This window comes from Coffea arabica, chromosome 3c (genome assembly GCF_036785885.1).
Source record: "Coffea arabica cultivar ET-39 chromosome 3c, Coffea Arabica ET-39 HiFi, whole genome shotgun sequence".
Classification (NCBI taxonomy): domain Eukaryota; kingdom Viridiplantae; phylum Streptophyta; class Magnoliopsida; order Gentianales; family Rubiaceae; genus Coffea; species Coffea arabica.
The window spans coordinates 38,503,928-38,521,621 of NC_092314.1; the positions used below are offsets into that span (position 1 = coordinate 38,503,928).

Here is a 17,694-nt window from a genome sequence, read left to right on the forward strand (position 1 = left end):
GCATGCAATATGAGTAATCAAGAGTATTAGAAGAATGAGGGGTTTTAATACAATTTTTTTTTACCTCCCTTTTCTGCAAAAATCTCAGCTGGAAAATGCGAACAGCTTACTTCATCTCTCTCGGTTCCTCGAGCAAATCGCACCAGGTTTTCTCTTCTTTCTCCCCTCGATACAGCTAATATGAACACCAAGAAACCGCAGTCTCTTCCTCACTCTCAACTCTCTTTTGTGTATCGAAATGAGAAGAGAAAATGGTTTACTCTCTACCTCACTCTCTCGGTTGCAGCTGGGAAACGAAAGAAGGAACCAGAAATTCTCTCGGTTTCAAGACAATAGAAAGGCAGCTGGTTGCATGGTTATTTATTCAAGTATTGAGGCTTTAATGGTCTTTTAACATTAAAAGTATTTATTTCCTAAGGAGTTGGAATCTTATCATCTTCAAATATTGCCTCAAACTTTAGTTTATTCTAATTTACATACCCCTATAAGAATTTTTCTCACACCATCCTAGGTATTTCCATATTCTTGATTTACAAGAAATTAAATTTAATTAATCGTATGGTATATGAAATGTTTTTTTTAAAAAAAAACACAAGAAAATAAAATAAATTCAAAATATATGTAATTTCTCGAATCGATTATTTACTCCAGTCGTGTATTTACTATTTTCACTTAACGAGCCTTCAGAAATTAAATTTCGAAACGAATCGCTTTAAAAATATAACTAAGCTATGGATACATTTAATTAGGCCTAAAAAGGTTAGAAAATAATAATCGGAGAAATCGGATGAGTAAATACATGTTTGAGCCCGTAAAATAAAATAAATAAAATAAGCAAAATTTTCGAGTCCTCACAGTTTTGGACAACAAGAAATCATTATGTAATTCTGAAACAAGGAACAACATAGTTAAATAGCAGTCATTTTATGATTTCTGGGAATCATAAGTTGTTGAACAAAAGACAACAGCAATATTATGATTTCTTAAAATCATAAATTGCTGAACAAAAAGCATAGAAGAGGAATTTAGTTTGAAAGTAGCAATCCTAAGTTTCAAAAGAAACTATAGAACATGAGAACTTAGGTCAGTTTTGGCTTCTTGCTGCTGCTAGTTCCTTCAAGTTGAGAAGCATTCTTTTCTGGTTCTTCAACCTGATTAAACTTTTCATTCAGTGAAAGACGAAACTTTGAAGTTGGATTGTTTTCTTCAATAGTTACAGTGCCTAGAGAACAATGACATTAATTTGGAGTAAGAAAAAAAGATTATTTATCTGTGATAAGTATATTCATATACTTGAAGTTGTGATCTGTGAAGGGCCATCCTGATCTGAACTGATAGAAAGGGAACAATTGATTCATTGACAGAGGAAATTGGGGTAGCAACATCGACAATTTCAGAATAATAAATGATTGTATATCGCTGCTTTGTGTCTGCAACTTGAGTTTGTACTGGCTTAATGTGTATCAAGAACCACTTTGACTCAAGATCTGTGTGGACAGTTTCAAGTGGAAGTTCAATGTTCTGTGAATTAGAAAGTATTTAAGCAAAAGTTTTCAGAAGGCAGAGAATATGGTTTCAGTTTATGATTTAGCATAAGTAAATAATATAGTATTGTAATAACAATTGTTTTGTTAATAATTTGTTGGCAGTTGAACATGAACCTGCTTAAAGTGTTCCATTATTTCAAGAGCATTGAACGTCAGCAGTTGTTCAGCTTGTTCTCCAAAGATAGAAGCTGTGATAACTCCAGTATGATCCCATAAATCTACATCAAATCGACACCTACAAAAATGTTTGTAAATAAAAGCTTAGCATGTGTAAAAAATGATGATGATAGTAAACTGTAAAGCTTTTTTGAAAAAAAAAAGATTGGTTTCAGTAAACCTTGGCTCAGCAGGATGTTTTTCTTTACAAGTATTATAGCTAAAAATGACTCCATGTGCTGCTGCAGTACCTCGATAAAATTTTTGCAGCTCATATACCAGTATTTCTGAAATATGTGCTAGAAAGTGAACTGTTCTTTGACCCATGTACTCTAAACTCAAAAGTAAAAAGTATGAATATGTTGTTTGATAACTAAATGTACCGTAAAATAAGCTATCAGTGAAGATGTTTATACCTTGTGGGAAGGATTAACATTGCAACTTATGGTGGTCTTCTGATCTGGTTTCAATGAAAGTTCTGGATTGTATCTAGTATAAGTTTTCTGTTCCAGAATAACTGTCAACTCCTTGCTATTTCTTATTGCCCTACAATAAAATAAGGTTACAGATGTAAAGAATAAATTATATAGCATGAATCATGAACTACTAAGAATGATAATGAAAGGGAAGAAATAAATCAAAACCAATTCTTTAGTTCCCTTGCTTCTTGAACAGGAGGATCAACGAGGATTGCAGAATCAAACCACGTGGATAGGGAAATGCCTACAGAGAATACTTATTGACTTAGGACCATTTGTTAGACAGAGTTATATATGTATATAAATGTATCAGATGATGGTTAGGGATTAAATTGTAAGTTACCATTGTAGTTGTTGACTTTTATCCTTCGGGCAATAATAACAGGATAGTTGTTCATGGCAGAAATTATCTGTTGTCCTTCATTTTTGATGAAATCATCCCAACTAGAAAGTACAACAGTCTGCGATCAACTATGAAATAAATAATTAGTATTTAATAAGATATATGTAATAGGAGAAATTATAACTACTGATCGTTATATATAAGACAAGAATTGGACATCTTACTTTTCATTCACAAGGACAAACTTTTGAACAATTGGCTCTCTGTAGTTTGTGGTAATTGCCTTTTTCTCCAAGGCTTCAATAACTATTCCAAGGACATCTGCAAAAAAGGAAAATTTGCCAAATATTTCATGCAGAGATATACATAGTATTTATATAGATCAAGTAACGAGATATACCAACTGATTTAGTCTTATCATCCATATATTGTGCCAAATCTGTAAACTTTGTATAGTTGAACTTGACAAGCATCATATCTTCATCATCAATAACCTCTTCAATAACAGTTTTGCTGGTGATTGTCCACTGATGAGTTATTTCAGTAGTCTGATATTTTGGTAAGATCGGCTTCACTTCAGCATTGGATATGTTGTATTTCTTATAAACTTGAAGGATTGAGCTCATTCTAGGGATGTCATTGTTGAGAATAATGCCTTCAACTTTCGATCCCTGTTGTATTATAACATAAGTTTATGTTATTCATGTTTATTTTTTATGAAATTTAAATATGCATATATCTAATATAGATATTTTTGGTTGTGTACCTCAGTGTCAATAAATATGAACTTTTGTTTTTTTTGTTGGGGTGGACATTGATTGAGTAACTTGCTGTTTTTCCTGAACTCTGATTTTGCATGTCCAACTTTGCATTTCAGGCATAATTTCTTTTATTGTCAACAACTTTTCCATTCTGCATTTTCATGGATTGAAGAGAAAAAAGATATCAGAAGGATTCATATATATAGCAGCAATCATTCTTGAAAAAAAGAAAGTTATTATGAACATAAAGTACCATATCAGTCAAAGAATAACATCAGTGCCGAGTTAGCTGAAATATTTCTTGAAATACAACATTTCTAGTCTTGCAATCAACTTTAGTGTCTCCAAAAGTTCCAGCCACAATGAGAATTTTAACTACAGCTGATGTTTTAGCTCTAGATAAGGCTACGTACAACTGTCCATGAGAGAAAACCGGCTCACGAAGGTAAATCCCCACATAATCAACAATTTGTCCTTGAGATTTGTTAATTGTTAAGGCAAAGCAAAGCCGAACAGGAAATTGTGTTCTTATAAATGGGAGGCCATTCTTTTCACTATCAGATGTTTGAAGAGGAATTTTAGGCAAAAAGATTCTTTTTTCTTGGTGCTAGCCAAAAGCTATTTTAGCACAGATTGTATGCTGTTTGAGCTCACTACATATGAGACGTGTACCGTTACACAATCCTTCTACAGGGTTCAGATTTCTCCAAAGAATGAGGGGACAATTTTCTTTAAGCAACAATTTGTGAGGATAAAGACCTTTTGGGTTTTATGAATTGAGAAAATCTTCATAATCTCCTTGGTGACGCTAATCAACAGCTTTATTAGAGCTAACATAAACATGAAGATTTTCGGGAAATCTTTTTATCATGATATCATTTTGCTGATCAACTGAGCTGTTTTTTGGAGTAAGAATGCACATATTGATCATAGTATAAGGATCATTTGAATAAGCCAATAAATTTAGAAATACAGATTCTATCAACCTGGATACAAGAAACGTAAGTCAAGACACATATAAAGGGCAAATTTAGAAAGAGAAGAAGTAGTAAACAGAGACATAGCTGAATGACAATTTTATAACCTGTTTAGAGATTCTTCTTTTTCATAATATGGAATGACCATGTCATTCGGTAAGGTTATTGCCCTGTGCATCAACAGGCTCTCTTCCTTCACCCACAATTAAAAGAAACTCTGAGAATGTTGGGTCCAAAATGGCGCGCATATTTTCTGTTAGTTTCAACATATGAAATTTATTCCATAGAGGTGAATTAGGAAGGCTAGCTTCTATGAGAGTTTGTTTTGAAGCCTGCTCAATCACAGGTAAAGTTTGTCGAAAATCTCCTCCAAAAACTATCACCTTTCCTCCAAATGGTAGCTCAGATTCTATTATGTCTCTAAGCAAATGATCAAAGGCTTCAATAGTTTCTCTTATGGCCATTGATGCTTCATCCCACAATATCAGTTTTGATTCACAAAGTAGTCTTGCAACACTATCTTGCTTACTGAGCTGGCAAGTTTTATTTGTTGATAAATCCAATGGTATTTTAAATCTAGAATGTGCTGTTCTTCCGCCTGGAAGAACAGATGCTGCGACACTGGATGTTGCCACTGCAATAGCAACATGTCCTTGAGATCTTAAAGTAGCTAAAAGTGACCTATAGAGAAAGGTTTTACCAGTTCCACCCAGACCATCGATAAAGAAACTTTGGCCAACAGAAGAAGAAATTGCATGTAGAATTAAATCATAAGCATGCCGTTGCTGAGCATTCAATTTAAAAGGTAAAAGCAGATCTTCTGGTAATACTTCAATATTCCTTTCACTGTCAATTTCCTTTGTTAACTGTTCATGATATGCACCTCTAAAAGTATCTAGAACTAAATGGTAATCATCAATATTTTTACCCATCTGCTCAAGGAATCTGCTGATATCTTTCAAGACTTTATTTCTGATTTCAGCACAAGAATAGTGATAAAGTTCTTGTGATCTTTGATAATCACTACATAGCCGTTGTTCAAATTTGTCCCAGAGTAATTTAGGATCGGTGGGTGAACAATGAACAAGAACAGTAGCAAATAACAATCTCAATGATGATGGCGTTTGAAAAACTGCTGCTTCTTCAAGTGTATCTTCTATATATGTATCAGACTCTAATAGACCAAGGTTCAAAGCAGCTTCTCTGAAGCAATTCATTTTCTGACCATTAACAGTTAAAAGGTCATCAAATGACGTAGGTGCTCGGACATGATTTAGCAACAGTCTAAGATAATATTTTTCTCCTTCCTTAGGAGTAACAGTTACTAGTCTTCCAATAACCTTTTTACATTTTATCTCAATCCAAATTTTAAATTTAGTGGACCAAACAAAATGCTCGGGAAAGTCTCTACAAAAGCACTTCAAATTTTCAACTTTTGAGTTTGCTTTGTTCATTTCAAAGAATTCGGTTAGCATGGTCTTTGAAAAATCAATCTTTTTCATCAATTCCAAAAGATTTGAATTTTTGTTGAAACTGATAAGCTGCTGACCAGGAAGATGAACTTGAAGAGAATAAACTGCTCATTTAGTCGAAATTCATAGATTCGCCAAAATGCTTCATGGGGTGAAATCCATCTTCCCTGCTGGAATTCTTTTATTTCATCGACATCATCAGAGCTTTCTCTAGTAACAATCTTAAAACTAACAAGATCATGCCCTTTGAAGACATATTTGTATAAATATTTCACTAGCTTCAAAGTAGAACAAACTTCTACATTCATGTGGCAATCAAAAAGGGCCAATAGATAAGGACAATATGGAATAACCCATCTATTGTCAAGTTGGTATCTACGTACCTTTATCTTTTTACCATTATCTCTCATCCTATAACATGGATAACTGTCTTCAACATGGACTGTTTGTTCGCAAAAATTTTTTGGATAATGATTCTTGCATGAACCATTCCTCATACATGGGCTAGTTTGGTCCATAACTCCGCATGGACCATGGATCATGTGTTTAAGAACAAGAAAGTATAGATTAGGATATTGATGAGGATTAGGCAGCTCGGCAGATACTATCCTATCATAAGATTGAGGATTCAACAACTTGAATTGTGGTTTCAAAATTAATAACAAATGGGCATGAGGAAATCCTCCTTTTTGGAATTCAATAACATAAACACATGCAGCTACTTCTCCAAAGATTTTCTTATCTAAAAGTTCAGATTTAAGCATTTCAAATTTTGCTCTGAAAACTCTAGATAAAAGACCTGGTCTATCTTGAGGTTTTTCTGTAAATTGCAGATTGTCTTGAATTTCTTTCCACATCGGATTACATGTCATCGTAAGAAAAATATAAGGTTTTCCATACTTTTGAACCAAGGCCATGGCATCAAGATATTGATGCCTTATATCTCGTGGTCCGCCTATGAATGAAGTTGGTAATATTACTTTACGACCAACCTTTGAACCTTCAGTCTGGCCTACTGAAAGACTATCCAACACTTCCTCAAGAATTTCAGTATGAATATCGTTCTGTCTTTTTCGTTGAAAATCCAACCTAGAAGTTTCAATTTTTACATACCCATCAATAGAAAATTGCTTTAATAATCTAAGTGTCTGCAGCAACATGGATTCATCGTTATCTCTAATATGAAATCTATAACAGTAATATTCTCTAGCCAAAACAATGTATTCCTCTTTTTGCCACGGTCAGTAGCTATAAAAAGGAAAGAAATAGTATATCAATGAAGAAATGTATTTATTTTAAATAATATTCAGAAATTTGGAAAGACAACATGTGCATTTGCCTCTTCTTTCCAGATCAATCAAATCAGAGGAGTGCTCAACAGAAGATGGATCATATTAATTTCATCCTCACATAAATCATCACCTCTCTTTCTCTTATAGACTCGTTTAATTCCATGGTACCATCCAGATTCACCCCGAGAAAATAATAAAGGATATTATAAAGGGTCATAACATCCGTAGTAGTGTTGAATCCTATGACTTGTATTTGAGTGACTATAGACCAGAATATGTGCTTGTTTATCAAGAGACTCATCATCACTTTCAATCCATATTGCAGCAACTTGGGAAGTAGAATGGAGATTATATACACGCTGGTCTAGACTTGGATAGCAGCTAAGAGCAATGTTGAAGTTGTTAATATTTGGCACATATCTGAGATCTTTGAAAAATCTAGCATAAGGATTCTCAGAAAGAATATCCATCAATAACCTTAAAGTGCTCTCGCGCAACTTGTCACAGCTAGCTACTCTTCTTTTGAGCTCCTCATCAGTATCAAAAATATATAGCTGAATTCCAGAAGACCTATCACCTGATTGTGATAAGCCATTCAGAAAATGATAAACTTGACCTTGAACACGAAAAGTATAAACACCCTTCGTATTCTTTGTTAATTCGGAATCATATTTTGCAACAAAAGCTGTGAAAGCCAAGTTATTATTATAGGTGCAAGCTAATTTTCTAAAATGCTTGCTTTCTTCATCATTTCCTATGAAAAGACGTATGAGAGCATAAGGCATGCGAGGAGCCACAATAGAGATTTCCCCTTTGGAACAATAAAAAGTAGGAGATTCTAAATTGAACCTCTTAGCCCCACAATATTGACAGTCAGGAGCATCAGGAACGAGTAAAGGTGCATCGGGAATATGATCAATTCTTGAAAGATATGTCCTGGCACTATTACCATTTGCCCCTGTAGATGGATCAATACAGCGGATAGAATAACAAAGTCCGGTTTTGCAAGAGGAGGAAGTATAAAAATGACTTAGATAGTATTAAGGCCACTAATAAACACAATGCAACCTGGTACGCGGGCTCTGTTACGGATAGGATGGCTACATTTTGGCCTGCGAGGAGTAATAGTAGCAGCAAGATTAGAGCGATTTCTATGTCTTTTTCTGCTTTTGGCAGCATCAGCCTTTGCTTGATGTTGCAGAGCTGAATTTTCATGGCAAGGCTGGATAACTGCAATAGTAAATCTTAATAAGATCTCCATTGCAGAATATCTTGCCATAGATATGTTACAGACATGGTGGATAGAACATTTTCTTTTTTTTCTTCCGTGATCAGAAGAAACCTGTGAGGACTCGCAAATTTCTTATATTTTTCTCAAAAATGCCTTTTTATTTAGAAATTATTCATTTATTAAAGCCCTACCACCCAATCACACCACAATAAGTGCAAATGAACATGAAAGTAAAGGTTTTCACTTTTCATTTTCAAGATTGGAGCAAATTAGGGTTTTCGCGATATTTCGCCGGATGATTTTTCGGTACGGAGCAAGGATCAAATTTGGTGATTAAGAGTGACTTTTAAGTGAGAAATAATATGTAATTAGGAGCAATGATATAAGGTTAGTGAATAGGAAGTAAAAACTCTAGTACGTGTGTTTTAATGAAAAACGGCGCGAACCGACGTGTACCGTGTACTACCGATTTAACCACCACTTGATCACCACTTTCTTACCATACAAGCTCATTACTAATTGACCAAAATATCTTTCCCCTCATGATTATCTCTTGACCAAAATATGTGGCCCAAAATGCAAGGAAAGAAAGAGAAAATTGTGTGGTTGAGGTTAAGCCAAGTGTTGACCAAACTTGTGGTTAGAATTAAGTCTTATCTTTCCACCTTCTTATAAGACAAACTAAGCTCTTTCTTCTTCATTTTTTCTTGCTTATGGATGAAATTTTTGAGAGAGAAAAGGGAGAGCAAGAGAAACCATTTTTTTCTTCTTGATTTGCACTAACCAAGTGAGGAAATCAAATTCTAAACCGATTAAAGAGTGAGTTGTGATCTTTGGAAGCTAGGGGAACTAAAATTTTCAAGAGGAGGTGAAGTGGTACTCTTGCAAGCCTTCTTTTGAGGTATAAAATCTGATCTATGGCTTTGATCATTTTACTCTTGTTTAAGATGTTAAATAGTTCTTGTTTTGGGTTAGATTACAAGTTATACAAGTTGTTGTGATGATTTTTAGATGATATAAGTGAGTTAGGATTTGATAAATTTCTGCCCAAACTTGCTATATGGTTACTATATGTTGAAAATAAGATTATACAAGGGGCTTTGGTAGTGATTGGAACAAGGAATTGAAGAAAGTTCAATTGAAAACCAAAATTTCCAGATTTCTGGAATTTCATGTTTCACTTCTGCCCGGTTTTAGTACCCCATGTTAGAGGCCGAATTGGGCTTGGAATAAAACATAAAGGTTGTAGAGAATGGTATTTTATAGGTTCCTATAAAATTTCAGCTCAATCGGAGCGACGTAGCCTGTGAAAAGACCAAAATACCCTCACTGTTTTAAGGTTTTTCCCAATAGTCCGTTTGGTCAGTTTATCCAGTTTATCATGTTTATTCACTAGGATCTGTACTGATTTAGCCTTTTTCCAAAACATGAAAGTTTTAGTACCCTGTCTTAGCTTTTCAACTCTACCAAGAACGTCTCAAATGGACCTCGGTAGACTGAGATATGGTCATTTGAATGCAGTACGGTTGATTAGCCGAATAGTTAGAACCAGGTTATATGAACTGGGAATTTGATTAGGTTACCCTGAAAATTTGACTACGTGCTCTTCATGGAAGTTGTAGGAATTCGTCTTAGTTTCGAAACGGTATAAGTTACATACTAATCCGATAAGCGTAGCCCCGGATGTGTTCTTTCCGCAACCACACGTCAAATCTGTCTTTTGTAACTTCATTTCCGCACTTGTTATCACTTGATTTTTGTTCTTATGTTGTTATGAGCCTATGGAACGGCTATTTACTTGAATCTATGATATGTATGACTTTGGGCTGGATTGAGTAGAAGAAGGAAGCCAAAATGGCTGGAAAATTAGGTAAACACAAAGGGCATGCTGCCGAAATTTACGCTCGAGGACTAGAAGATTATACTTATACTTTGTACTAGTAGTTATTTGGATTTTTTTTAGTTTACTTAAACTTTGGAGGGGTTTAACTGTAATATTTTCTCTTGGCTATTATTAGGGTTTCTTGGCGATTGAGAGTGTTATCCGGAAGGATACTTTGGACATTATTTTGCTTAAATAGGTGAGTGTTCTATATACGTTTTGTTTCTATGACTATGTGGATTGTTGTGACTATGTGGTTATTTGTGAACATTTGATTAAATGTTAATTGTTTTCTATGATTTCTAAAATGAACTTTTGCTAGGCGAGTGTGTACTTTATCGCACTCGACCTAAATAAATATGAAATTTTCGGTGATTAAATGTTGAAATACTAGTTGTGCATGAATGTAAGGCTTTTTGGCTGAACGGGGCCCTTGCCCTTGTTACCGATCGACTCGAGCCAGAAGCGGATTCGGTCGGGCGATATGGTGACCTGGGTGAATTTGGTATACTCGAGTATTACCTTGTAGTCCGGCCACGTCCGGATGGGTGGAGTCCTGCCAACGTCCGGATGGGTGGAGTCCGGCCAACGTCCGGAAAGAGATGAATGAACGAACGCAGGCACGAGGGTTTTACTTCTCAAAAAGGAAATTTTCAAATCATTTGAGGAATAAGGGGAAATGTCAAGGGAACGAACGAACGAACAAATAGCTCTGTGTGAGCATGTATCCTTTTAATGAGTGTATTATCATTGCTTTATATGGGACATGTTTTCTGGATTATTTGTTATTACATGATTAATGTCCTTGTCCAATTACTTGTTTTTGTATATAGAATATCACTGAGCTTTTAGCTCACCCCTTTAGTTGTTTTCCTTAACAGGGGAAGGCGAGCAAGGACGGGAGCTCGGTTTAGACTAGCCTAGACTAGTTTTTTTTTTATTTTGTAATGGTTCTCGCCCTAGTGCTTGGCACGGGTTGGATGTGTGGTGAACTGAGAATTTTCGTGTATTCAATGTTCGTACTCCCTTTTGGGATAGTAATGTACATAAGTTTTGCGTTAAGTTTGGATCGTCGTTATATTTATTCCCGTGATTTATTTCGATTTTAATTGAGGATTGAAGTGAATGAGTGAGTCCTGGCGAGAGTTGGGCAGGCGACCCGCCGAACCCTTTGGTACGCCCTAGGGGGAAGTGGAGCCGTCACAGGTGGTATCAGAGCTTAGGCTTCAGATTCCTGTAGTGTATCCTAGGCTTGAAGTTTAGGATGCCGAACTGTAGGATTTGATTTGATTTGATTTGACTTGAAAGTTAAGCGATTGAGGGATAAAACCTATAGCTGTTTCGCGTGGTCTCGGCGCAGAGTGACCCTGGACTAAGTGGTGAATAAGTATGAGGAACTAAGTGAAGCTATGAATTGCGAATGTTATAGGCCTTAAATCTTTCTCATGATATCTGAGGATGATAGATAGGTATGTCAGGTAGGAATTCCGATTGTAGATAGTTTACTCTTGGGACTACAGCTCGAGATGTGAATTATCTTATTTCGGATTCTTGTGCCTGAGTACTCCAGAGTTGAGTTAAGTACTTGAAACTTGCATTTTGAGAACATGAACAGGCTTTGTCTGACTAGAATGAGCACAAGAGGACAGGGACATCTAGCTTGGATAGTAAGTGATGTGAGGGACTGGACGGGCTGATATTGGGACGATTTCACCTTTTCCTTTTGATTTACCTGTATATTGTTACTACATGACGTTACTATACCTGTGTGTACATGGTTATCTGTCCAACTTGATATGTATTTGTGTATTTGCTTATCCGTCTTCTTGATATGGCATGTTACGTGCGTATATGTTTATTGGTGTATTTGGAATACTAGAATTTGTTACTGTAGTCAATTTATTGTGTTTATTTACTAAATTACCTTTTTGGGAAAAAGAAAAGAAAAGAGAGAGGGAAAACATATATATGGACGGGAGACGTAGTCATGGACGTGGAGTTAGTCGTGGCCGTGGAGCTAGGCAAGCTCAAGAACCGAGAGAAGAAAGAGAAACAATGGCCGAGCAAGAACAGGGACCGAGAGTTGAGGCTGGAGATCAAATGGCAACGGCGATGCAACAAATGACAAATATCCTCGCACGACTGGTAGATCAACAGGGTCAAATGCCAGTGAATCAACCCCGAAATCCTGAGATAGGAGAGGATAAGACTCTTGAGAGATTCCAAAAGTTTCTACCTCCGAAATTTCAAGGAGGGCCTGATCCGGATATAGTTGAGCAGTGGTTGGAGGCAATGATTAATATCTTCGCGGCTTTGAATTACACGAAGCAAAGACAAGTAAATTTTGCTGTATTTCAATTCGAAGGACCAACCCGCGCGTGGTGGAATGTAATTAAGGCCAAGTGGGAAAGAGAACAGACGGTATGGACATGGGCGAACTTTGTAAGGGAATTTAACGAAAAGTATCTCCCACCTTTAGTCCAAGAAAGGAGAGATGACGAATTTATTGGCTTGCGTCAGGGAACCCTAAGTGTGGCCGAAAATGAGACCAAATTTACTAGACTATCTAAATTCGCTTCCGAATTGGTGGTTACGGAGCGACGGAGAATAAGACGATTTGTACAAGGACTAAATTTGGAAATCCAGGAGGCATTAGCAGCAGTTCAAGTTAATACGTTTACAGAGGCTCTTGAGAAGGCCCAAAGAATTGAGAATGTGAAAGCCCAAGTAAAAACCTTTCAAACGCGGAAAAGAGATATATCCAGCAGCACACCTGAGGAATTCGGAGAAAAGATAATGCTCTCCAAAGTGTAAAAAGTGAACCATTCACCCCGCCTACCTTGGACAGTAAGAGCATTTGATGAAAGGTTTACGAAAGGAAGTCAGATCGGATCAAATGATATTTCTCGAGAAGATCCAACAGTAGCTCCTCGATTGGCTTGTGAATACTGTGGAAAGGCAAATCACACTGAGAATGATTGTAAGCGGAAAGGGAGAAAATGTTTGATTTGTGGAGATAGCAATCATCAACTTAGCAATTGCCCGAAGAAACAGCCACGAGAGGGTAGTACTCAACAAGTGGAAGGAACCAAACCGAAACAAACTAATGAAAGAGGAAACCAAACAAAAGGATCAGCACAGGTGTATGCCGTAGATCAGCAACAAGTTATGGGGTCCTCCGAGGCGACGGAAGGTATGAATTTCGAGGTCGAAATTCTTTTAAGGGGGAGAAAGTGTGAGAACTCGCAAATTTCTTATATTTTTCTCAAAAATGCCTTTTTATTTAGAAATTATTCATTTATTAAAGCCCTACCACCCAATCACACCACAATAAGTGCAAATGAACATGAAAGTAAAGGTTTTCACTTTTCGTTTTTAAGATTGGAGTAAATTAGGGTTTTCGCGATTTTTCGCAAGATGATTTTTCGGTACGGAGCAAGGATCAAATTTGGTGATTAAGAGTGACTTTTAAGTGAGAAATAATATGTAATTAGGAGCAATGATATAAGGTTAGTGAATAGGAAGTAAAAACTCTAGTACGTGTGTTTTAATGAAAAACGGCGCGAACCGACGTGTACCGTGTACTACCGATTTAATCACCACTTGATCACCACTTTCTTACCATACAAGCTCATTACTAATTGACCAAAATATCTTCCCCCTCATGATTATCTCTTGACCAAAATATGTGGCCCAAAATGCAAGAAAACAAAGAGAAAATTGTGTGGTTGAGGTTAAGCCAAGTGTTGACCAAACTTGTGGTTAGAATTAAGTCTTATCTTTCTACCTTCTTATAAGACAAACTAAGCCCTTTCTTCTTCATTTTTTCTTGCTTATGGAAGAAATTTTTGAGAGAGAAAAGGGAGAGCAAGAGAAGCCATTTTTTTCTTCTTGATTTGCACCAACCAAGTGAGGAAATCAAATTCTAAACCGATTAAAGAGTGAGTTGTGATCTTTGGAAGTTAGGGGAACTAAAATTTTCAAGAGGAGGTGAAGTGGTACTCTTGCAAGCCTTCTTTTGAGGTATAAAATCTGATCTATGGCTTTGATCATTTTACTCTTGTTTAAAATGTTAAACAGTTCATGTTTTGGGTTAGATTACAAGTTATACAAGTTGTTGTGATGATTTTTAGATGATATAAGTGAGTTAGGATTTGATAAATTTCTGCCCAAACTTGCTATATGGTTACTATATGTTGAAAATAAGATTATACAAGGGGCTTTGGTAGTGATTGGAACAAGGAATTGAAGAAAGTTCAATTGAAAACCAAAATTTCCAGATTTCTGGAATTTCATGTTTCACTTCTGCCCGGTTTTAGTATCCCATGTTATAGGCCGAATTGGGTTTGGAATAAAACATGAAAGTTGTAGAGAATGGTATTTTATAGGTGCCTATAAAATTTCAGCTCAATCGGAGCAACGTAGCCTGTGAAAAGACCAAAATACCCTCACTATTTTAAGGTTTTTCCCAATAGTCCGTTTGGTCAGTTTATCCAGTTTATCATGTTTATTCACTAGAATCTGTACTGATTTAGCCTTTTTCCAAAACATGAAAGTTTTAGTACCCTGTCTTAGCTTTTCAACTCTACCAAGAACGTCTCAAATGGACCTCGGTAGACTGAGATATGGTCATTTGAATGCAGTACGGTTGATTAGCCGAATAGTTGGAACCAGGTTATATGAACTGGGAATTTGATTAGGTTACCCTAAAAATTTGACTAAGTGCTCTTCATGGAAGTTGTAGGAATTCGTCTTAGCTTCGAAACGGTATAAGTTACATACTAATCCGATAAGCGTAGCCTAGGATGTGTTCTTTCCGCAACCACACGTCAAATCTGTCTTTTGTAACATCATTTCCGCACTTGTTATCACTTGATTTTTGTTCTTATGTTGTTATGAGCCTATGGAACGGCTATTTACTTGAATCTATGATATGTATGACTTTGGGCTGGATTGAGTAGAAGAAGGAAGCCAAAATGGCTGGAAAATTAGGTAAACACAAAGGGCATGCTGCCGAAATTTACGCTCGAGGACTAGAAGATTATACTTATACTTTGTACTAGTAGTTATTTGGATTTTCTTTAGTTTACTTAAACTTTGGAGGGGTTTAATTGTAATATTTTCTCTTGGCTATTATTAGGGTTTCTTGGCGATTGAGAGTGTTATCCGGAAGGATACTTTGGACATTATTTTGCTTAAATAGGTGAGTGTTCTATATACGTTTTGTTTCTATGACTATGTGGATTGTTGTGACTATGTGGTTATTTGTGAACATTTGATTAAATGTTAATTGTTTTCTATGATTTCTAAAATGAACTTTTGCTAGGCGAGTGTGTACCTTATCGCACTCGACCTAAATAAATATGAAATTTTCGGTGATTAAATGTTGAAATACTAGTTGCGCATGAATGTAAGCCTTTTTGGCTGAACGGGGCCCTTGCCCTTGTTACCGATCGACTCGAGCCAGAAGCGGATTCGGTCGGGCGATATGGTGACCTGGGTGAATTTGGTATACTCGAGTATTATCTTGTAGTCCGGCCACGTCCGGATGGATGGAGTCCGGCCAACGTCCGGATGGGTGGAGTCCGGCCAACGTCCGGAAAGGGATGAATGAACGAACGCAGGCACGAGGGTTTTACTTCTCAAAAAGGAAATTTTCAAATCATTTGAGGAATAAGGGGAAATGTCAAGAGAACGAACGAACGAACAAATAGCTCCTTGTGAGCCTGTATCCTTTTAATGAGTGTATTATCATTGCTTTATATGGGACATGTTTTCTGGATTATTTGTTATTACATGATTAATGTCCTTGTCCAATTACTTGTTTTTGTATATAGAATATCACTGAGCTTTTAACTCACCCCTTTAGTTGTTTTCCTTAACAGGGGAAGGCGAGCAAGGACAGGAGCTCGGTTTAGACTAGCTTAGACTAGTTTTTTTTTGATTTTGTAATGGTTCTCGCCCTAGTGCTTGGCACGGGCTGGATGTGTGGTGAACTGAGAATTTTCGTGTATTCAATGTTCGTACTCCCTTTTGGGATAGTAATGTACATAAGTTTTGCGTTAAGTTTGGATCGTCGTTATATTTATTCCCGTGATTTATTTTGATTTTAATTGAGGATTGAAGTGAACGAGTGAGTCCTGGCGAGAGTTGGGCAGGCGACCCGCCGAACCCTTTGGTACGCCCTAGGGGGAAGTGGGGCCGTCACAAAACCAGACAAATAGCAAAAGATATTGGGAAAGATAACAATTTAAAGGACCAATATTATACCTTTAGAGAGACATCTAGGCTCAGAATTAACTTGAGTAGAAGAAGATGCAAGGTCTGTTGAAAAATGATCCAAAGATTTGTAGTTGATAACATTATTGATTTCAGAATTTAGCTCATTCATATGATGAAAAGCATTATCTAAATTCTGATTTTGAATATTAAACCTCTGGTTAATCTCATTAGGCAGAACTGTATTATTTTGAGGACCTCAATTCAATGTTTTTTACAAAGTGTTCTTGCGTTGCTGCCTAGAAGATTGAACAGTAGACCAAAGATTAGAAAATGGAAAGCATGCTTCTTAGCTGAGGATCCAATGTAATAGAAGAAGGAATAGAGTTTGCTGATGAACAACTTAAAGATTCAGAGCTGATACATGTTTCAAGATCAAATTTTGGCTTTTTCGTAACTTGGAAAACATTATCTGATTTATCTCTCTAAAGATTGAAGACTTGCTTGTTCTTGGCAGAAAGAATAGCAGTGTTTTTTGAGACATGAGATGGTTTTGTCAATATGGTATTCATGTACCTTTTCCTAGAAGACTGTGCTGCAGGATAATCATGAGAAGATCTACATTGTTCTTCTCTTTGCATGATGGCACCAGTTTTTTTTCAACCTTTACCACTCCCTAGCTCACCAATAAGCGAAGTTTTTGTAATGTATATAAATTAAAGGCTCGATTTGTATCAGGATAGGATGCCTAACTAAAAATAAGGCAAAATACTGGTATAACAATAGAGTGACAAAGACATGGCTGATCTGTAGGGAAAAATCAGGCTGGATATACCTTCAGGAATAATAAGAAATGGATTTGATTCAATGGGAACAACAGAAGAAGGAGCAGGACAAGAAACATTAGTGACAGCCGCTCCACTGCTGGTCATGTAGTTCAATCCCTCTCTTATCAGAACATCCTGATCATTAGCAAAACCAATTGAGCTATGTTGTAACATTTCATTAAGCGTAACATTGTCATTTCGACTATCCTGATGGTACTGTCTCCACGCGAAGAAGCATTAGGGAAGAATACACCTGTTTCTACATAACCAAGTGGAACGCTACGAACAAAAGAACGCGATGATTCTTTTCTTTTCTTTGCAGCTCTAGCTTCACTTCGGCGGCGTAAAAGTGCAGCCTTCTCACTTTGGGGCATTTCTGCATATCGTTTTCGACGTATTGCATCTCTATCCATCTAACTTAATTAACCAAGAAACAAGGAACAGAAAATAATTTATAAAAGCATAGGCAAAGGAAAAAGAAGACAAAAGAGGGAAAAGTAGAATATAA

General features: G+C 36.4%; 2 protein-coding genes across 2 annotated transcripts; both read right to left on the reverse strand.

Moving 5' to 3' along the window:
• Nucleotides 1-1,079: 1,079 nt before the first annotated feature.
• On the reverse strand, nt 1,080-4,411 carry LOC140037955 (replication protein A 70 kDa DNA-binding subunit B-like). Its single transcript, XM_072083141.1, has 11 exons — nt 4,371-4,411; nt 4,122-4,272; nt 2,926-3,196; nt 2,750-2,846; nt 2,526-2,626; nt 2,348-2,426; nt 2,120-2,249; nt 1,885-2,033; nt 1,662-1,782; nt 1,294-1,521; nt 1,080-1,151 (listed from the first exon to the last, which is right to left on the reverse strand). The coding sequence occupies exons 1-11, from the start codon at nt 4,409-4,411 to the stop codon at nt 1,080-1,082; spliced, it is 1,440 nt and encodes a 479-aa protein (XP_071939242.1).
• Nucleotide 4,412: 1 nt separating this feature from the next.
• Nucleotides 4,413-17,599, reverse strand: LOC113735908 (uncharacterized). Its single transcript, XM_072083142.1, has 6 exons — nt 17,438-17,599; nt 17,195-17,321; nt 8,096-8,257; nt 7,297-7,985; nt 5,813-6,883; nt 4,413-5,483 (listed from the first exon to the last, which is right to left on the reverse strand). Exons 1-6 carry the CDS (start codon nt 17,597-17,599, stop codon nt 4,413-4,415), a joined length of 3,282 nt encoding a protein of 1,093 aa, XP_071939243.1.
• Between the last annotated feature and the right edge of the window lie 95 nt (nt 17,600-17,694).